This window comes from Puma concolor, chromosome B1, assembly GCF_028749965.1.
Source record: "Puma concolor isolate L17-30 chromosome B1, mPumCon1.1.hap2, whole genome shotgun sequence".
In the NCBI taxonomy this organism is placed as follows: domain Eukaryota; kingdom Metazoa; phylum Chordata; class Mammalia; order Carnivora; family Felidae; genus Puma; species Puma concolor.
Window position 1 is genome coordinate 187,378,204 of NC_141670.1, and position 22,457 is coordinate 187,400,660.

The 22,457-nt window shown below is 38.0% G+C and overlaps 1 protein-coding gene across 3 annotated transcripts in view; it reads left to right on the forward strand.

Annotated features, from left to right (window-relative positions):
* Positions 1–21,494, forward strand: part of SEPSECS (Sep (O-phosphoserine) tRNA:Sec (selenocysteine) tRNA synthase) — a 36,739-nt gene extending 15,245 nt beyond the window's left edge. For 2 of the 3 annotated variants that reach the window (XM_025922027.2, XM_086705310.1), the window contains exons 7-11: positions 2,221–2,350; positions 2,473–2,564; positions 13,918–14,011; positions 15,689–15,779; positions 17,193–21,494. In XM_025922027.2, coding sequence (XP_025777812.1) covers positions 2,221–2,350; positions 2,473–2,564; positions 13,918–14,011; positions 15,689–15,779; positions 17,193–17,496 — 711 coding nt within the window. In that variant the 3' untranslated portion in view covers positions 17,497–21,494. The other variant, XM_086705311.1, reaches the window with a different exon arrangement.
* The last annotated feature ends 963 nt before the right edge of the window (positions 21,495–22,457 follow it).

The window sequence follows — 22,457 nt, forward strand, 5'->3', positions numbered from 1 at the left end:
TGAGGTGCTTTAACTGCCTGGATTTGAATCCCAGCTGTGCTGTTAATATTAAGTACACTCCTGACCTTGGGCAGGTCGCTTTAGTTTTATTGTCCCTTAATTTTCTCGTCTGTAAAATAGCAATTATAATAGCATCTACCTCATATGGTTATTACAAGGGTTAAGTATGTGAAGTGCTTAGAACAGTACCTGATGCACAGTAGGTTCTCAATAAATACTGGCAGAAATTATTATATGAACAAGTATCTGTTTTATTTGCTATCGTTGTCCCTAGAACCTTGGACAATGTTTGGCAGCTGATATTTCTTTTGTGAATAAACAAGGAAATGAATGAGCTGGTAATTGACAACCCTTTCCTTCATAGAACATGCTCGTATGATTCCTGTTTTATTTAAAAACCCTTTCAGCCTTCTGGTATTTTTTTCCTCCTCATTGATATCCTCTGACTTCAGTGAGTGGGTCTAGCTTGCTTTTTTATCTTTTTTGCTAAGCAATTTATCAAACCATACTTGATGGATATTAACTAAACTTACTATGGTAATCACTTCATAATGTATGCATATATCAAATCATCGTGTCGTATACCTCAAACTTCTACATGCTGTGTCAATTATATCTCACTAAAGCTGGCATTTTTTCACTTAAAAATTTGAAAAAAAAACATACTTCACTTCCACATTTTTTTGCAAAGTTTCATCTTTTAAAAATACTTAGATATACACTGAATATTTAGATATTCTGTTTCTTTGATAAAACCATTTGTTTTTTGGGAGCCTGTTTGTCTTCTTGCCATGGAGTGTGGTAGTGCCTTTTATGCTGCCTGGGTTTTAGCGGCGAGGGGATTCTAGCAAAGTCCAATGCAGTGGTGGTTCTCTTACACTCCTGTACCTGATTTAGGCTCACGTTTCTCTCAGGAAGCCTTGGACAGTACTGAAGTGTTAATAAAAGACAACTCTTAACTGTTCCTCTTTATTTTCACCTTCTACTGCTTTGTGTGCTGTTCAGTTATTCTATTAGTCTTTATATGCTTCTCTCTGTTTTCCTGTGATACAGTGAGATTTTCTTTGATCACAGTTTATGAGGAAATTAGAAGAGTAGTAGGGAAAGTTTGAGATTGAAACAGTCATGCAGTAGCTTCCGAAGTAGTCTGCTTCCCTTTCCTGCTTTTGTGTTTCTACTGATTGCCTGGATCTGGTCTCTTAGATTAGGCCAGCTATCTGCTCCTTCTATTCTCCCTGAGATATGGATGTGGAGGGAAAGTGTGAAGATGAAGGTCAAATGTGGTTATATTAATAAGAATGTAGATTGTGAATACAGATTGAAAATCTGTCACTACAGATAAAGAAAAAAAACTATCTTAGTTGAAATTTAGATAGTATCTCTATTTTTAAGAGGAGAAAATTGAAGCACATTAGATAGAAGGTCACAGACTATGTTGGATGGGGACTAGAACTTAGTTTTTACATTTCTAGTAGGTAAGTATTCATTTTTTTCACTAGAATATTAGATTTTCACTTGAAGTTCATTTGCAGTGGAATAAGATCACCTAAGATTATGACATTAGGAAACACGAGTTCTTTAGAAACATTGCCAAGAATATACAAAAAGATTCCATTAGTTGATATTAAAAATAAATTTTCTCTCCTGTTGTCTGAATGGTGGTAGGAGCACAGATTGTCGCTTAAAGTGGTCATGCAGGTAGTAGATTATCCAAGCATCAAAGAGAAGTACAGTACTTAAATGTATAGCTAATTGATTGGCAACATGGGTGGCTAACGTCTATTAGATTACGGTGGCCACTCTTGTTTAAAGTTAGTTAATAGTTGCAGGACCCACTGTTGGCATTTATTGTCAAATGGAAGATCACAGATGAGAGACAAGGGAAGAATCGACCGTCTTATCCAACATTAAGGTGAAAAGCTGAGTTCTCACCTGAACTGCTACGGAAATGCTGCCTTCCTCCCCAGGGTGTTGTGAGGATTTAATGATTTGTTTGTATGAAAGCAGGTTGTAAACTATAAAGTGCTCTTTCACATAAAAGGAGCAGCATTTAAAAACTCATTTAATACTTAAAAATCCTTTATTGGCACTGTTACAAAGAAAATTAGAATATTTGATCTGATATTTCATGCATTGTTTAATGGTGTTTACTTGTTAATAGCAGTTGTCGTCTCTTTTTCTAGAAGCCAATCTGTAATACTACATGTTACTTCATTCTAGGGGGCTCGAGTTGGTAGAATAGATGCTTTCGTACAGAGCTTGGACAAAAATTTCATGGTTCCAGTAGGTGGCGCTATAATTGCTGGCTTTAATGATTCCTTCATTCAGGAAATCAGCAAGATGTATCCAGGTAAATAAATCAGTTGCTCTTCAGAAAAAGTAACTAACAAACAAAAATTCCATTTGTACCTAGGCCACTATAATAAATTTTAATTTCCCTGCCCTGAATGTGACTTGTTCATCTTATTTCAGGAAGAGCTTCTGCTTCACCTTCTTTAGATGTCCTTATTACTTTATTATCACTTGGATCAAATGGCTATAAGAAGCTATTAAAAGAAAGAAAGGTAAGTTTTCCGTTTCGGTACACAATCATACCCTTGACTAAAATCCATCCATATTACTGGTGTTTTTGCCTTTTGGTCTGCCACTTGGAAGGCATAGCTAGCTAGTGTGGTCCTAGAGCATTTACTTTGATCTGGAATCACCCCAGGGGGTTTTCAGTGAATCGTTCTCTCCTGTCTGTCCAGATATGGTGAGAGATCTTGGACAAGTGAGTTTGCTTTTGTGTTTTTTGAGAAACTCCTACATCAGAGATTCTTATTAGTTCAGTAAAAATCAGTTCATTTATCACTTAAAGATAGAGGCCCTTGAAAAACAAACATACAGGTTTGTTTCCTCTTAGTTTCTGGAAGTCTGAAGACTTGTATAGGTGTGAGATGTCAGTCACAGGAGAAAGAACCAGGTCAGAAGTTAGCTAGCTTCTCATTCTAAAATAATAAATTCATCCCTTGTCATGACTGCAATGCTGAACTCATTGGTTATGTTGGCTGTGAAAAGAAAAGTGACATTTGTGCTTGAAAACTAGACTTTGTCTCCAACACTAAAAACTAGCTTTAATTAATTCAGGACAACTCCAGAACTGTAGACAGAGACAGTGTTGGCAGGGCGGGTCAGACTAAAATGTTTTATTCATCTCCCATCTGGGAGAGCTAGCGGCCCCTGGGACAGTTTTTGTATCTGTGTAACTTCCCAACCATCAGTAGCAGTTGTAGTCCCTTAGATTATTAATAGCACTTCACGTATTTTAAGAGACTTTATGTATGTTTTGTGGTAGATCCTCTCAACAGCCTTATGAATATGCAACAGAAGTTGAAAAATTTTGTTCCCTGTTTTACTCTAGTCCTCGCACCGCCCCCCCACCCCCCAAAAAAACAGTCCATAGGAAAGTAATTGTTTATATTGTGAGGACCTCTCTTAATACTTACGTGATATGGAAAAAGATGCTCAACATCACACGTATGAAAACCACGGTGAGGTACCACTGCACACCTCGCAGAAGGAAGCTGGCAGTACTAGATGCTGGCAAACCTCTCAAGCAAGTAGATCGCTCAGACATTGCTGATAGGAACACAAATGGTACAGCAACTTTGGAAAACACTTTCGCAGTTTTTTATAAAGTTAAACATATGCTACCATATAAACTAGCCAGCCCACTCCTAGTTCTTTACTCAAGGGAAATGAAAATTTATGTCTGTACAAAAACCTATACGTGAATGTCTGTAGTGATTCTATTCAGTATTGCCAGACCCTGGAAACAACCCAAATGTCTGTCATCTGGTGTATAAACAAACTGTGGTATATAATACTCAGCAATAAAAAGGAACAAATTACTGATATGTGCAACAAAATAATGGCTCTCAAAATAATGGCCTTATATTAAATGAGATAAGCCATGCTCAAAAGATACATATTAAATGGTTTCATTTGTATGCCATCCTGGAAAAGGCAAAAAACATATCAGGACGGAGAAGAGATCAGTGGTTGTCAGAGTCTTGGGTTGAGCGAGGGGACTCATGGGGTAGTAAACTGTTCTGTATCTTGAGAGTGGGAGTGTTTTCATAACTGTATATGTTTGTCCAAACTCATAGACGTGAACCCCTGAAAACTGGGCCTCCTCCGAAACTTTATATAAATGATGCCTCAATAAACCTAACAAACATTTCCAAATGATTTGACTAAAACTCCAGTTTGATCAACTCCCCGAAGTGATCATCACAGTAATAGATTGTTGTAGTTAAGAGAAGACCTCAACAAATCTTCCAAGGAGCCTTTTCCATATGACAGATGAGACCTGTTTATAGATGAGCAAAACTATCACCTGTTTGTATTGTTCATATGAGAGTTTAGTTGTATTAAGTGCCTGTGAGTCTTAGCTCTCCTACAACTGGTTGTTTTACTATGGAAAAGGCATTTGAACTTGCAGATTTTTTGTGAGGTGTTTCTGTCATCCTCATTTTTATGGGAGATGGAAGGATAAATAATGTGTCTGAGGTAAATTGTGGGCCATGGGTTTAACGCTAGGCAATTGGGCCTCTGATCCTCTATCTTAACCTCTAAACTCTGCTGCTTTTTTCCTATATGGATAAATAATCTAATCTAAATAAATAAATCTAAATAAATAAATCTAAATTTATAGATAAATCTAATAATTTATCTATATGGATAAATAAATAAGATAGCTACCAGCTGTGTAGTTATCTTACATAGCTATAAATCTGAAGACTTATGTCTACCAATACGCAAAGGAGGCAAAGGCAATGAATGAATTTAGCAACCCTGGCCAAAAAAGCTCAGTTGTATTTTAGAAAGAATATGAGGTATTTGTTTGTACAGAATCGCTGTTGATGGGGAGCTGCCCCTCCCTGACTCCAGGTGATCCCAGTGGGACGGTCAGTTACAGTGTTCTTTCCTCCTTTTGTCGGAGCGGTGGGCATATGACCCGGCTAGCTTGGTTCACAGGTGGGCATGTGGAGGTCGATTCCTTCCAGCAGACTTGATAGAGTCTTGAGAGAGAGGGGGTTTGCTGCTTTGCAGATAGTAAACTGTAAGCATATGATCTTATTACTCACCTGCCATACTTCTCGCCTCACCAAGAAAGCCTTCTTGGGACTAGAAAATCTAAGAGGGAAAACAGAACTAAGAATCATCTGAGTTTCTGGATCCAGCCATGCCTCCTTGTAGACTTGGCTGTAGATGAACCAACAAATTCCCTTTTTTGTTTTAAACTGCATTTCTGACACTGATACTTGTGATTCCTCTTATGCCCTTGAGTCCTTCCTAATGTTTCCCAACATTCATTTCCTCCTTTTCCCTTCCACTGCTACCGCTCCCTAGCTCAGGCCCTTACCATATCACCCCTGGATGGCTACAGGAATTTACTAATTCTCCTTCTAATCTGTAGCCTACTCTCATTTGCTGTGTTGTAAATGAGTGTGCCAGGTCAATACTTTAAAGTTTTTCAAGTTATTCTGCTTTGAGTTCTGGTTGCCTGCAAGACAAAGCTTACCCTGCCATCATGATCCTTTATAGTCTCCCCCCACATTATGTTGGCAGTATTGGACCTTGCTTGTTCATTTATTCAGGCAAAGAAATGTTTATGCTTAGGCCCTAAGGTTAAATTCACCAGTGAGACTCACGTAGTCTCTACCCTCATGGAAGTTATAGTCGGGGGAAATCTAGATGTTAAATAAATAATTACAAATCTGTTTGGCTTTATGTAAGGACAAGCAGAAGATATGAGAGCATGTTTCACCCAACCCAGCTGGGGCACCTAACCCAGTTTTGAGAGGGTTGGGGAAAGCCTCCCTGACGAAGTGGCATCCGTTCTATGAAGGTACAACTTGTGCATTTATTAGACTCTTGTGGTGTCATCATAAACTAGACTGGATGGCTAAAATACCTGTACAACTCTTACAGGGTATTTTTTTTTAAGTTTTTATTTACTTATTTTGAGAGAGAGAGTGCAAGCAGGGAAGAGACAGAAAGAAGGGGAGAGAGAGAGAGATAGGGAGGGAGGGAGAGAGAGAGAGAAAGAGAGAGAGAGAGAGAGAGAGAGAGAGAGAGAGAGAGAATCCCAAGCAGGCTTCACACTGTCAGCGCCTGATGTGGGACTTGATCTCAGGGACCTGTGAGATCATGACCTGAGCCAAAAATCAAGAGTCAGGCACTCAACCAACTGAGCCACCTAAGTGCCCTACTTAACAGGATATTCTAGACTGAGTCTGGAAAGCAAAGTCCTATGCAGTTCCAAGAGAGTTTGTTCTAGATCACTTCATAAAATTAACTTTCCTTTATGATAAATTCAGATTCAGTAAGTCTGGAGTGGGGCTAAGACAACTGCATTTTTACACTTGATCTTAGCCAAAAGGCCAAGAAGCGATAGGACAACTGCATTTTTAAGAAACTTCCCTGATAAATCTGATGCGCATCCTAGTTTGAAACACATTATTTTGGAGGCACACAGGTCACTTGTATCTGTAACAGAAACTTGGAGAAGAAACATAACTTTTTAGCATTTTAGTACATAGGTAGATAATATTTTACAGAGTTTGAGATGGACTATATAAATATCCCAAAATACCAAAGGTTTAAAAATATAACTTGTTAGTTATCTGTTTCTGATCTCTTTAGTTGTCCTAGTTATAGTCCTTTCTTGTATTGTTGTTACTCTTTGCCTTCTAATGGTCCCTCTGCAGATTTGGCTAAAAATTCATTTTTGGAAATATAAGATCTCTGAGACTATTACATCAAGTTTTAAGTTAGACATTTAAAGATTATTGTTTATCATATAGATAGAAACTTTTAAAAAATTTTTTAAAATTTATGTTTATTTATTTTTGAGAGAGAGAGAGAGAGAGAGAGTGGGAGAGGGGCAGAAAGAGAGAGGGAGGCACAGAATCTGAAGCAGGCTCCAAGCTCTGAGCTGTCAGCACAGAGCCCGACACAGGGCTTGAACCCATGAACCATGAGATCAGGACCTGAGCTGAAGTCAGATGCTTAACCAACTGAGCCAGCCAGACGCCCTGAAACCTTAAAAATTTTTATATGCTGTTATAGTATCAAATAAGTGTACTGTTCAGCATTTCCTATTTCTGTTCTTCAATTGAAACTATATATGATAATAGCTAATAAAATTATGTATTTGCTGTAATAAACTAATATCAGTCTTGAGTGATTTTGTAGTTAAGTTTATTTAGCTAGCATATTAAACTGATTATCTGAGTGCATACCCCCCAGAAATCACCATCAGGGGTGTGAAATGAGACTTGGTCCTTCTGGACGGGGAGTCTGGGAGACTAGTGTCCAGCCTGGAGCTTGCATTCATCCCTCTGGGCTTAGCATCCTTTGCTAGGCGCTAGATGCTCTTCAGATGTTGGTTGAATGAACTAATGGGAGGTATTAGGGAACACCTAGGTTTACTTTGGCGTGGTCATCTCTTGTTTTACGCAGAATAAGTATCTTCCAGTTAGAGAGCAAATAATTTTTGATACTGACGTTATGAACTAGATGTTCTCATAGGAATATTTCTCAGTATTTCTCAATACTCACCGTAACTTGTGAAAAGGAACGAGTTAAAATGGTGATAACCTGTTGTGTGTAACAGGTGCTATATCAGGCTACTCCTCTTCCAAATTTATTTCCTTACCGTAGGATTTTGGAATTGTTGATCTTACAGGGGCTCTGTCATCTTTTTGGAATCTAAGAATTTCTGTGATGCCATGGTTCTTCTGACTTCTGACATTTAGGGTTTGACTTTAAATTTTTCACTTACATTTAGATGATTCCAAACACCCATGCGTGTGTACAGTTTGCTCAGCATAGAAAATCCACCTGCCTTGAGAGTGACCTGTAGGAATATGTAGCTTAGCAAGTGAATAGATCCAGCAGGTAGCCCCGCTCTGCTTCTCATTGGGACTTTGTTCTTTGTTAATCATCGAACAGCTATTTTATGAGACTAATTTTATGTCTAGTGATATTTACAAGTTGGATGGCTCCATCTCAGATGTCAAGAAGTACTTGTCTTTGTAACATCCAGAACTTTTTTCTTTTCCTTTTATCTGGATGGAATAGAGTGGAATGCACAGGACGACAAGAATAGGATTATAGCTATGGGGTGTTGGCAATGTGTCTGTGAGAGTCCTGCCAGCTAATGTTAGTTATTTTAACCAGAAAACTCTTTTAGGAGGGAAAAGTAGGTGGGTGGAAAGTTGGCATTTTTATGAATGTTTGCTGTATGTCAGGAGCTCTGCTAGGTTTATTATATTCATTATTTCATGTACGACTTAAAGCAAGTTTATGAGGTAGGTATTATCCCCATCTTACAGATAAAGTTGAGGCTCAAAGAAGTTAGGTACTTATCCAGAGAGCACAAGAAATGCCAAAACTGCCACTGAAACCCAGGTCTGTGTGATTCTAACGCCTCTGCGTTTTATGTCTTAACCACTCTCTTCCCACTGCTTCCAGTCGCTCGTCCAGCACTGGGGGCATGGTTTCCTGCTCTGTGCTAGGCATCAGAGCCATAAAAATGATGATCTCGCGACCCTCTCTTCTTCGCTACTGGAGGTATGTAAAAACCTCAAAGACTAATGTTTAAAATTCTTTGTGTAGAATTTCTTAGAGACTACCTGTAGTAGTAATCTTCAAAGTATTAAAGTACTCCTTTGAGAACCCTGTCATTGTGAGTGAATAAAAGTTTACTCTTTAACAACTTCATTCAACAGGCAGGGCTCTTCACTGAAAAATCTGGATGTCCTCCATGAGCCCTAATTGCATGTATGTGGCATAAATATTGTTTTTTTATTGGATTTGTTGCAGAAGTAAGGGCCTCTTTTATTTAAATGGACTTGCTTTTGAACTGTGAAAATTTAATCGTGATAGTTTATCGGTTCGGCTCTGGAGAAGCTGAGGCAAAGTTATTTTGCTTCAGCCGGAGCTATTTATATACCATCACTGAGAGCTCCTTTTTATATTATCGGTGTTATTGCGTACTAAAAAAGGAGTGTTAAAAGAAAACTTAGGATTTTTTTTTTCATTCTGTGCCCTTCTTCACCACAATGATATTTTTAGAGGTTATTTCATCTAGTATATCTCTTCAGAAAGCGCTTTATCTTTTCACAGTAGAGGCAGACAAGAACTCAGCTTGAAGCCATTCCTTGTCAAGCCTTCTTTTTTGAAGTGTGAAAGGATCAGAGAGAGTGGCACTCGGGCGGCGTGTGAATTGAACCTGTGCCCTTAGCCCCTTCCTGATCAACATTCTGCTTCACTGAGGGGAGAGATGGCCATGAATTTAACTGAAGAACCCTTTGAGAAAGGGGTTAAAATTTAAGGCACCATTCCTATGGGTTTCTCTCTGCAAAAAGAAGGATCAGTCTTAGAAGTTTCTCCTGACTTCTCTTTGCTTCCAGAGAAGGCCAGCATTCTGCTTAGCTTTCCTTCTAGAAGAGTGCTTTGCTGAACAGGGCACGTGCATAATCATTCGTCGTTGCAAGTATGTGCTGAGTGGGCCACGGGTGAATGAGGAGTGACAGCGGAAGGGCCGCTCCAGTGGCCAGCGCTTGCTAGCTGGGCTTGGAAGACCAGCTAAGTTCTGAAAGAACATCAGACATACAGCTTCAGATGCTGTTCTCTAACAGAGCTAAGCTTGGAAACCTGAGTAGATTTGCAGCCCTAGAAGTGGAGTAGTTGAGTACCAGAGCGTACCAGATCTGTAGTGGAGTACCGGAGCGTCAGATCTCAGGCCTGGTTATGGAGCCTCCACAGAGGAGTTTGAAAGCAGGGCGTTAGCCTGAGATGTAGGGCCTGCTGAGGGCACCCAGGTCCTTGCCGCTGGCCACGGCCAGAGCAGCATGTTGCATTCCGTGCTGGCATGTGCACACGGGGACCTCCGTGTGCATGGGTCTGTACGTGCGGTCTGTTGTCGCCTATCCTTTCAGGGTACCATGGATGTGTTAGACCACTTGTTACGTTTCCCTTTCGATCTATTACCTACTTTGTAAGACATATTATAATAATTTCTGAAGCTCTGTTTTCATCTTACCTTGTAACAAGAAACGGTATGTTTTGAAAACATTACATAAGACATTTTCCCTTAAAATTTAGTGAATTATGCACATTTGAGGGTTATGGGGAGGGATAGGCTAAACGTTGGGCTTTACAGCTACAAATCAATTTACAAAAAGCCATGTGAAAGATAATGCTTAATATAATTCAGCTTCCCTTCCATTAACATCTTGAACTATGGTGTAAAGTTTTGTATTTTTATTCTAGAAATATAGCTGACATTAGCATTCAGGTATGCAGTTCAGTTTATCTCTAGTGAAGAGTCTTTTAAAATTAAGTTAAATACAGCACAAAAGACATAGAAAATCAATAATATTTCATTTCTTTTAAGTAAGATCTTTCTATATACATTTGCTTTGGGTACTTATAAATTTCTCCCTTTACAGAAGTATTTTATAATAAATGTCAGTTATAGATTTAACTGTGGCAAAAAAATAGTGCAGGTTTTGTAGTACCTTTAATATATCAGGAAAAAACTGCTTAGCTAAGTAGTAGTGTAGGAAATAGTGGTACAGTCTTCCAAATGATATTTTTTAAATGTAGTGATATTAATGGGAGAACATTGAGGACCTTAACCTGTCAGATATTGTAGGACTCAGTATATTGCACGTTAAGATATTTAAGCTTCTTTGCTTATTGGCTTACCTATCATAACCCTTTACACAAAATATTTGCAGATGGATGTGAACTTGACTCACAGATGTTTTCTTTTTTGTGTAATTACTCCCATACTCGTTATATGTAAGATTTAGTTACCTTAGCATTATGTTTGTAGTCTAAAGATGTACCTTAGCATTATGTTTGTAGTCTAAAGTTTTAGGTAAAACTGATTTCTAGTGATATTAGCAATCAGTAGAACTGGTTAAAAGTGATTTGTTAAAGTATTAGAAATTGAGTATTAGGAGAATCTCAGTTTTTTAATAGCCATGTATGCATCAGTAAGTTTAAAAGCACCCTCTAGGGGTGTTACTAGGGAAACATTTCCTCTTTTTTTTGGAAATAGCTAAGTACAAATAAATACATATTAATTACTCATCAGGCTTCTTAGTTTACGAGTGTGTTCACATTGGTGATTCTTGTGGTAGCCATACTGGATAGAATAATATTTTACATTTGTCCTCACCACTGAAGTAAGTATTTTGCTGTTACTCTTAGGGTGGAAAATGTAGGAGGCTAATAAAAGGCATTTCCTAGCTATCAGATTTGTTTCTGCTTACGAGAAGTTGAATTTGAGACTAAGAGAGTTAGACAGCCAGTTGCAAATTAAGACTTCGGTGTATAATATAGATGATGAAAAATCAGCAGTTAACATCTAAATTAAAATGTGACTGCTTTTTTCTTTTTTAAGCAATACAGAGCATTTGGATTAGTGACCTAGTTACTTTATAGTAAGATGAAAATATATAAATGAAATCCAGAAATTCTACTGTTCATTAATACTGGTATAGTACTAAAAGATTAGGAATTGTTCCAGTTGTCAGAAAAACTCTTGATCTTTGGATTCCATTTGATTCTCTTACTGTTTCACCTTCTGAAATGAATATCAGAACAGTAGTTTAAGAAGGAGGGGCCAAGAAATCTTTATATATCTAAGAAAAGTTGCCTAAACAGCTCTTTACAGTTTGCAAGTGGTGATGACATTTGCCTCCTTAATTACTTCTCTACATTATTTTTTTTGTTGTTTATTTTTGAGAGACAGAGAGAGAGACAGAGAGAGAGCACAAGTGGGTGAGGGACAAAGAGAGAGGAAGACGCAGAATCCAAAGCAGGCTCCAGGCTCTGAGCTGTCAGCACAGAGCCTGACGTGGGGCCCAAACTCATGAACTGCTAGATCATGACCTGAGCTGAAGTTGGACACTTAACCGACTGAGCCACCCAGGCGTCCCTACTCTATTTTTTAATGAAAGAGAAAGGTTTATTACATCTAACAGTAACATTTCCTCATAACTTCATTAGATATGACCAATATGGATGTTAAGTTTTCTAATATAAAAAAGCCAGTTTATTTTAGTGATCTAAGATTTCACAATTCTGACATGCTGAGACAGTTGATCTTCTATAATAGCCTAAAAATTTAAGAATGACTACTAGTTTAAAATTTTTTTTCAGGTCAGAGCACAAAATATACTGTGTAAAAAAAATGTTTGTGGTCTTAAGTAGACTCATTAATAATTAACAAACTTGGTAGGACTTTTCTTCTTCTTAATCTTAACAGAAGATGGATTGAGTAGAATCAGACTATCCAACCCTTACCTTAGAGAAAACTGAAGCACTTTTTGCAGCCTTCGAAGTAGGAGAAGTATCATTTCCTGCTGTCTACACCTGGTACTTTGTTGGCCCTTGGCCCTTTAGTGTATCCGTAGAGTTTATGTGTTTTGACTGTGACTGGAGGAGGTCAGGGCAAATGGGCTTCTTCAGGAAAGACTTATTTGGTCAGATTTTTATTTCAACACTTTATAAAGGGCTTACTAGAAGAAAGTATAATTTTAGGTCAAACAGTTGCCAATTTAAGATTTATTTATTTTATTAGACTTTATTAAACTGCTTACATACATGTGCACACGGAACTATACTTACAAAATATTTTTATTTTATTTTCTACTCTTAGGTGTGCGTTATTTTCCAGAGTAGGACCAAGAACACAATTTTTTTTTGTTTTGAGTTGGTATGTCCTTTTGAGTTGAGGGAGTTGTTAATATTGAGTTTGTGCAACTTGAAGGAAATACATTTTAAACTACTTTTTCCTATGTTACGTACATACTAAAAGTACGGCACGTTTTTCTTGGTGTTTGGAAAACAGTAGTGAAGAACACAAAGTCCCTGCTTTCAAGTTTTCCCATTCGAGTAGGTACTCACAGGAAGTATTCATTTAAGCTAATAAATAAGGTAATTTCAGATTGTGATAAGTATAGTGAAGAAACCAAAATAGGTAGTGGTTGTAGGAGGGAGACCGGGAGGACTTTAATAGGCAAATAATAAAGGGAGGGCTTATCGAACGTTCTGGGAGAAGCACTGTCTTGTGTCTAGAGGAAGCAGGCGCAAAGGTTCTTATACCAGAATGAGCTTGCTGTGTTTGGTGGTTGCAAAGAAGGCTGATGTGGCTGTCGCTGTACTAAATGGGGGAATGACAGTTGCTGAGTTGGGCACATTGGCTGGGCTAGATCATTTGGGGCCTTAATAGGTGAAGAGTTTGGGTTTTCAGTACTTACAGACGGGAATCATTGAGAAGGACATGATCTGATTTATGCTTTTCAGACTGCTCTGGCCTCTGCATGTAGAACAGATTGTAGAGGGGCAGGAAAGTCGACAGAGAAATCATTTGGAATCTACTGCTGTGGTCCAGGGGAGAGGGTGATGGCAGCTTGGACCAGAGTGGTAGCCCTGGAGGTTCGGAAGAGAGGACGGATTTGTGATAGCTCCATAATATCCCCAAAGCAGGAAATATGCCGGTCCTTTGCCTTCTTCACCTAAATCCTGTGGTTTCTGATAATTGTGGCGGCTTTGAATCTCACTATATTGTATCAAAGGAAAGAATTGGCTCCCAGGGCACAGAAATGAGTTAATTTACAGCACAGATACCACACCAAACAGATTTTGTTTTATTAAATCTGGCAAGTTTCAGTAAGCATTCATTTGATTTTCTTTAAATGTAACATTTTGGGGACACCTGGCTGGCTCAGTCAATAGAATGTGCAACTCTTGATCTTGAGGTTGTGAGTTTGAGCCCCATGTTGGGTGTGGAGATTGCTTAAAAATCTTTAAAAAAAAAAAAATAAATGTAACATTTTGTTGTTGCAGGAAATGTTTTCATATTTGTCCAGCCAACTAAAGAAGCTGTCAGAAACCTACAATGAAAGACTGTTGCATACACCTCACAATCCCATATCTTTAGGTAATATATTTTTCTTAAGAAAAAAAAAATCAGTGCTTCATAACCATCCCCAGCAGGGACCTGGTATTTCTAGAAAGAGTATGAATTCTTTCTGGTTACAATGATATTTCTAAATTCATTACATTATTAATTTGTAAATTGAAAAGGTTTAGTTAGCCTTTAGAAATGCTTTAATGTATTCCTGAGATGAAAAACCATACACTGGAAAGAATCCAAATCAATATTAGAATATACAGAAAAAGATACTTTGACTCCTGCTTCTAACCAAAATAATTTAGTCACTAGTAAGAACTCTATAAAAATTTTCACCATTTAACAAAACACCATAATATTAAAAATTAAATCTATATTGTTTTTAATGCTGTGATTGTTTTCCTGATTGTCTTTATGTTAGAGAACTCCATATTTATGATAATTTCCTTTGTAAAAGGACTATATATTTTTGTTATGTAGTACAAAGGCTACTAACAGGTTAATATGAACGTTGACTTTTATGCATTTAGCTTTTAAGCTTCATAATTCTCCCTTTTGCAAATATATATATAGTGGAACGTTTCATATTTCATGCATATCTGAGGAAAGTTAGGAAACAATCATTTGTAACTGAAGCCTTTTGCAGGAGTTGGCTTCCATGGAAAATATATAATATATATTAAATATTTAAAAATATATTAAATATATATATTAATATATAACAGATTATATATGCCACCAATATGTAATAAAACCCATCCCATTTAGTCCTTTGCTGGTTTATATTACAGAAGATGATATGGTATGATTTTGAATCACAACTCTGCTATGTACTAACCTGTCACCTCCTTTCCCCTATCTATGTAAAATAGAGACAGTGATCCCTCACATGCAAAATTGGTAAAGAATGGTTGAGATCGTAAAGTATCTAGTGTGGGAAGTCAAGTCCTCAGGAAATGGTAGCTAGTAGTGGTGGTGAGAACATAGTTTACTCATGTAACCTCAGAAAGATTATTCTCATTTATATATGCAGAAGTTGATCTTACATAACCTTATGTATGTGCTGAAAATATCCCACATTCCCATTTTATAAGTTCTTAAAACATGGTTGAATTTGAATAAACTGCCATATTGATCATGTCATCGTTCCATCTATTTAGTTGGAATGTTCACTCTTCAGAAGGGTGATCCGGAAATTCTGTTCTGATTCTGAGTATGTTCGTTTATATTAACAAATTTTTGTCTGCATTTGTTAAGATTTATTAAGTGCATTAAAGTGAAATCATGCCCCTTGACAATGAATAAAAAGTAATATCTCCATGCCAGTTACAAAAAGACGAAGAATGTAGGATTCCTTTTGTATGAGGTACTTAGAGTAGTCAGAGTCCTAGAGACAGAAAATGGAATGGTGGTTGCTGGGGGTCTGGAGGGGAGGGGAGAATGGAGGTACAGTGTGCCAGTCTCACAAGATGGAAGGAGTGACGAGGATGGGTGGTGGGGATGGTCGCATGACAGTGTGGGTGTGTTTAACACCGCGGAGCTGAACACTCAAAAATGGTTAAGATGTTAACATTTTGTGTTATGTGTCCTTTAACACACACACGCACACACACCTAAGTCAGGTCTCCCTCATTAAGTACTTTTTTTCTGAGTGATTTTGTGCTGGTGAACCAAAGTACATTGGGATCCTTTATCCTCTTTCAGCCATGACACTTAAGACACTAGGTGAAGACGAAGACAAAGCTGTCACTCAGCTTGGCTCAATGCTGTTTACCAGACAGGTGTCTGGAGCCAGGTGAGTGTGTCTGAAAGAGGCCTGGATTTATTTGGCTTTTCCAAGCTCCCTGTAATAAAGTACCTTTCCTTAACAATAGTCCCCCATGTATATGCTGAGCTGCATCTGAGGATTCGTCATGAGTGAAAGAATGAAGAGATGGAAAACGTGTGGTGCTATGAAAGCTCGCCTGTGGAAGGCCCACGCCGGAAACAGCCTCAGGGAGATCGGGATCTTGTCTGTTTCGTAGAGCTACAGAAACAAAGTTACATCGCCTGTCTCTATACATTTTTATCTTTATTTTCCTTTGTTAGATAATCTTCAGTGGTGTCACGTCAGGGTATTAGAAATAAGTCATCTTCATTACTAAATTTAGATGAAAACATTTTTAAGGAGAAGCCCATTTCCTGAACTAAAAAGGTTATGCAATTCTTGTCTAAGTGCTACCTTTGAAAAGTGTACTTTTTTCTCTTATAGATACACGGCTTAAAAATGAATTTCATTTTTCATTTTATATTTGATGAGGTCAGAGAAAAATGACTTGAAAAGAAATATCTTGCCCTAAGTACTCTTCTTTACATGCTTCTATGAAAGCATTTCTCTCTTGACTACCAGAGATTAGAGATTTCACATCAAAGGACAACTTTTTAAAAGAAAAAAATCTTAGATTAATTCAGCTTTTACCTTGATGAACTCTGTCTATACACAGCATAGTTTTGACACTTCTAAAGTGGTTTTCTTAGCCTTGCTTTTAGTGTCGCCAGTATTTGTCTTTTTGTTTAGATTGACCTTAATTGACTTATTTTTTTGAAAGAAATACTGGTAGAAATCTGCTTATATCAAGTTTGCTAATGAAATCTAGCTTAAGAAATGCACATGCCATTGCGGAATATACTGATTGCTGACCACCATCCACTGTGAGCAGGTGCATAGTTTTTTCTGGATCTTTGCTTTACAGCTCTCCATTGCACAGCACAGATCAGATGGGTGTGATTTTAGTTTGTTGATTTTTTGAGGCAATACACAATTAACCAAAGTGGTTTGACTTACAAATTTCAGTATTTCATTAAGGTAGGTATATGTGAAGTCAGATTCCATAGTTGGTACCAAAACAGAAATCATTTTCTTTTTTCTCTTTGAAGAAGGTACAAAGGTATTTGCAATTCCTAGAGGTTATGGCTCTTTAATAGAAGATAAGTGAGCAGTACTCTCCAGGCAGTACTTTTCTATGTAAAATAGCAACGTATTGCATAATTTTATTTTAAGGCTGCCGCAGTGTATTTTCATGATTTATAAATCAGGTCATGATTTATGACTGTTTTTAAACTTCTCAATAAGTAGATACAAGGCTTAGTAACACAGATATCTTTTGTTTATGAGTGATATTCTGTTAGCATCACCAGACATTAAATTGCTAAATCTTTTCTCTTTCAGGGTTGTGCCTCTTGGGTCTGTGCAAACCGTGAGTGGCTACACTTTCCAAGGCTTTATGTCACATACAAATAATTACCCTTGTGCTTACCTAAATGCTGCCGCAGCCATTGGAATGAAGACGCAGGATGTGGACTTGTTCATAAAGAGACTTGACAAGTGTTTAAAGGCAGTAAGGAAAGAACAAAATAAAGAGAGTCATGTGTCTGGAGTTGACAATTATGACAGAACTGAAAATGTGGATATTGAAGAAATGGCTTTAAAACTAGATAATGTGCTTCTTGACACATACCAGAATTCTTCATGACATGTGAAAGGTTTCTCTTTGATAATTTGAAAGAAGTGACGAGGCTGCAGTACAAATAAGCGGTTTAAAGACAAGACCTTAGGTTTTTGAATTGAGAATTTCGTGGAGAATGTTTGGTGGAGAACTAGAATGTGATCGGAGCTAGTCGCTGATGACTGTTAGGTTTTTTACTCTTAGACCGCCTCAGTCATTATGATCCTTAACAGATAATACACAATTAACATTTTCCTAATTGTTATCCTATTTGTCAGTTACGTATTATGATTCCGATGATTCTTACAGGACAGTAAAATTACTTCTTGATTGCTTTCGAAATGTGTAGACTACTTCCTTCTAACCATTCTCTACCATTCACACACAGATTACTTATGTTTCTGGTCACAGAGAAGGTAGAAAGATGTGATGCTACTATTTACAAGACGTTGATGTGTCTAAGTCACAGTATGCCTGCAAAATGGACATTGCCCAGGGAAGCAGAGTCAAGCTTTAGTTTGCACTCGGTAGCAATGTCTCTCCACTGGGGATGATTTGCTTATATCTAAGCAACATCTGGGGACATTTTTGGTTGTCACAACTTGTGGAGTGCCGTCGACATCCAGGGGTTCAGGCCAGGGGTGTACCATCAACACCATACAATGGACAAGACAGCGTCTCCAGACAGAGAATTATCCAGCCCCGAATCTCAGTGGTACTGAGGTCTAGAAATCCTACTCTAAAGTAAACGAACTCCTCAAGTAAAGAAGTTTGCCATAGCAACTTTAATTATTCAGTAGTGCTTCAAAGAAGAAAGCTCTATAAATGTTATCAAATTATACAGTGTTAGACTCTTTTTTTAAAGCGTATTTATTTATTTTGAGAGAGAGAGAGAAAGCATGAGTGTAGGACGGGCAGAGAGAGAGAGGCAGAGAGAGAGAATCCCAAGTAGGCTCCAAGCTGTCAGTGCAAAGCCCAACAGGGGCTTGAAGCCACAAACTGTGAGATCGTGACCTGAGCTGAGGTCAAGAGCCAGATGCTTAGCTGACTGAGCCACCCAGGCACCTGTACAGTGTCAGACTCGTAAGCAATAACCAGGGTTACCGGTTGTAAACATGAGATTATATGGCACTTGTTCATTTCCCCATTTGGGCAAGTGAAACTTTATTCCACTGTTTTTGCTTTAAGCGGCCTTTGTATGTTGTTTATTTCGTTCAGGTGTTGTGCACAGCCATTATCAGGAGTGGTTAACCTGGGAATCTGGGGACGTATTTTTGCTGGGGAGATGAAAATGTTGTAGGATAAACAGGTGTGTTCTCCCCTCCCTGCCCACACGCTCAATTTCTGAGTCTGCTATTCCAGACTTGCCGGCTATCACAGTTATTTGTGTTGTTTATTTTTAAGAACTAGACTATGGTCTCAAAGCCCGAGGGATTAGTGAAGTCTCCGAACACCAAAATGCCGAAGCCATGTTTCTCAAGACCTGCCCTGTGGAGCCGTGTTCCTAGGAGGTGCTCACGGGGATAAATGTTCAGAGGCAGATAATCTAGGGCCCTTGCAAACCTGCCTATCGGCACATGAAAGGCTCTAAGAACTGGTTGGAAACCAGCTTGAGTGTGTCCTTATCCGAAGATGAAACCCCTATTTTCAGTTAGACGCCTACTGACATCCCACTGAACATGCTTTTGAGAACACTGCAGTCGAGAATGCTGCCTTTGTTTCCGGGTTGTCTTTTTCCCTGTTGATTTGGTAGAGTGTAAACTGTGGTAAACACGAGCTCAGAGGGATGCCACTCCCATCAACGTGGAAGTTAAAGTACTTTGACACTAGCTTGACAACCTTGGAAGTCAAGGCTGTGGAGATAAAGTACTCAATTATAAATATTGTAAAGGTTACTTTTAAATTATTGTATCCTTGGGGTTCAAATATTTTAGCTATAGCTCCAATAATACATTTCAGAGGAGTAAATCCTGGATTAAAAGGTTGTGTGAGGCTTTTTTTTATGTGAATTTGGGACCGAGTTGTAGAACCAATAAAGCTGAAGAGCCCCAGCGGACCCTCTGGGGTCCACGAGAGGGGATGAAGAGATGTTGCAAATGTACGTGCTGGCGGCACGGCTTAACTGGACGCGTGAGCCAAGGTTGTTTTATAGAACGAGTGATCTGTATTGTGTGCTCATCATTTAGCTGGAGAAGGCCAGAGCCGAGAGACCAGCAAATGTTTTCTCATCTGCAGTGTATCAGCACTTCTTGGGCTTCAGCTGCTGAATAGATAATAATTCTAATTGAAGATAAATTACATGAACCCACATGTGAATGATAGATGTGTTGTAACATTTCATTCCTGGTGCATAAAATCAGCTGCAGTTTTTATTATTAGTTCTTTCTTTTCAGAGGTTTTGGAATAACAGCCCTATTCCTGCTGGTTTAAATCTGACCTTGAGGTCCTGGAATTCACGAGAGTTTTTGAAGGGGTGTCGTAGGTTTCCTTTGCTCCCAGCCGAGCATCATTTTCACTCACTCTTGCCCATTTTCACGTGTAAGTGTAAAAAAGTATACACGTACAATTATTTATTTTAAATTATTGGTACCATTGGGTAAGCCTCATAATTGGCCTAGTTACCCTTGAACTGTGGCAGAGGGGCATCGGCTGATAGATTTTCCAATCATGACCCAGCTGCCCTTATTAAGGCTCTCAGGTAGAGTTTTTGGAGTTTGGTTCTTAAAGTCACTGGACTGTGGTAGTCTTCCCAGAAAAGAAAATTGAGTAACACAGAATATTCTTTAGGTCACTACACAATGTGTTACTTGTACGCACAGCAGGGAAAGGTATTTTAAAATCCAGCTCTCAATTTGGCTCCTATGTCCTCTGTTGATGAATTCTTGCTCTATCAGGGAATGATATGTGATACCATCCTTAGGAACTCGGTGTTCAACTATAAATCTTTCTATTTAGCTTTTTGTATTAGTTGAATGAAGTTATAGAGTGTGAATTATTGACTACAGTTCTGTTCAGCCAGTAGGCACTTGATATACACAATGGTAAATTTAAATATAAATTAAGTTTTTTCTGGTACTTCTCCCCAGCACCCCAAAACACTGTCATTGAGGCCTAAGCTCTTGGATGTGTTTTTATTTCTAGACTATATACCTATGATAGGTGTAAAATTTAAATTAAATAAAGGCAATTTTTTTTAACCAGTGATATTGCTTTATTCTTGAATTAGCTCGTCACGAGAATCAAATTCTTGTGTTCTTTCATAGAGGAAAATAGCCAACATTTGACAATAACAACAGCAAACTCTGATGAGTATCGTTCAGATTACCCTTGAGTTTTCTCTTCCCATTTACTAATTTCTCCCAAGCCCTTCAATGGTTTTGTTACGTTTTTGCATTCGTGAGGCCGACTTCATTTTGCAACTAAAAATTAATCCAATGTGTGTACACAGAAGTTTGGTCATTGCAGAAGTTTGATACCCTCTGAATAATTTGATAAAAACCATGAATATGCTGTTAGCAGTTAAAAAATTCCTGTAAATAACTTCCTTGTCTGTCACATTGTGTTGATTATATGTCTCTTATGGCCATTCTTGATGTACAGGTCTGAGACTTCCCCACTGTGTCCTTTTGTGCCTTTCTTGTTTTCCTGCTCCTTGTAGCCATATGGTGTGTGTATACACGTAAGATGATGAGTTCAAGGCTGCCGACTATATCTTTGTAATATTCCACCTAATATTCAGTTCGATCTAAGGCCTTAGGCAAAAATCCGGAAATGTTTATGTTATGCTGTCTTCTTTTTATCAAGTGGTGTCAACTTGAACTTTTAGAGACATGTGAGGAAAAGCTATGTTTGACTGTATAATTGCAAGGGGATTTTACCTACTAGAAGTGAAGTGATGTCAGCCTGCTACCCTGTACATTTTACCAAAAGAAAAAGATGTTTCAAAAAATATTTTTGGTGTAGACTGTTTAAAAATAAAAATGAATTCTATAATTTATTACATGAAATAAATTTTTAATAAGTCATTGACAGTGCATTATTTTCCCTAATCATTGCTATAGATACAATCTGCAAGTGCAGATAACTGATACCAAATTACTGGCTCGTTTTTTTGATTCAGTCATCAGTATCAATCAGCAAGAAATGTCATGCTTACAATGAGAATCATGAGTCATGGGGGTGGGGGCTAGGTTTTTGGTTTTTTTTTAAAAGAGGAAGGCGATGACATTCCAACCTTTTGCAGAGGATTTATTGCCCATAGAAAGCTGGATGCATACAAGTACAGAATCTTTTCTAAACGAAGCACTTTTATTTGAAAAGAAATAAAACAGTATTACTTCCTTCTTCAGATTTCATTTTTAAATTGTGATGTTTGAATTCTGCAGGTACTTCTAATTTGATTTGGAGCTGGATCTCTGCACGGGTACTGATTAGCCATGTGAGCTCACATTTAACTTCTGAATATCAGTCCTGTCATATGTGAAATGGGTACAATCTTACAGGATTGAGGGTTAAGTAAGATGGTAATATATGTAAAGATTTAATAATCTGAAATAGCACTTTCTGTTAATAACTGCTATGATGCTCAGCATAAAATTAGTTTGTACTAGATTTAAATTATATTCATTTTCTAGTGAATGTATTAGACTTTTTTTGAGGGGGAGTCATCAATGAATTTTGCCCATTCTCCAGTGGAAATTAAAAAGTATGTAGTTGATTTTTACATGATCTTCTTTTAAAAAAAAATTTTTTTTTTACATTTATTTATTTTTGAGAGACAGAGAGAGAATGAGACACAGGATCCAAAGCAGGCTCCAGGCTCTGAGCTGTCAGTACAGGGCTGACCCAGGCCTGACCCAGCACGCAGGACTCAAACCCATAAACCGTGAGATCATGACCTGAGTCGAAGTCAGGTGCTTAACTGACTGAGCCACCCAGGCGCCCCTGACCATCTCTTTTTTTTTTTTTTTTTCTTCAGAGTGTTTCTA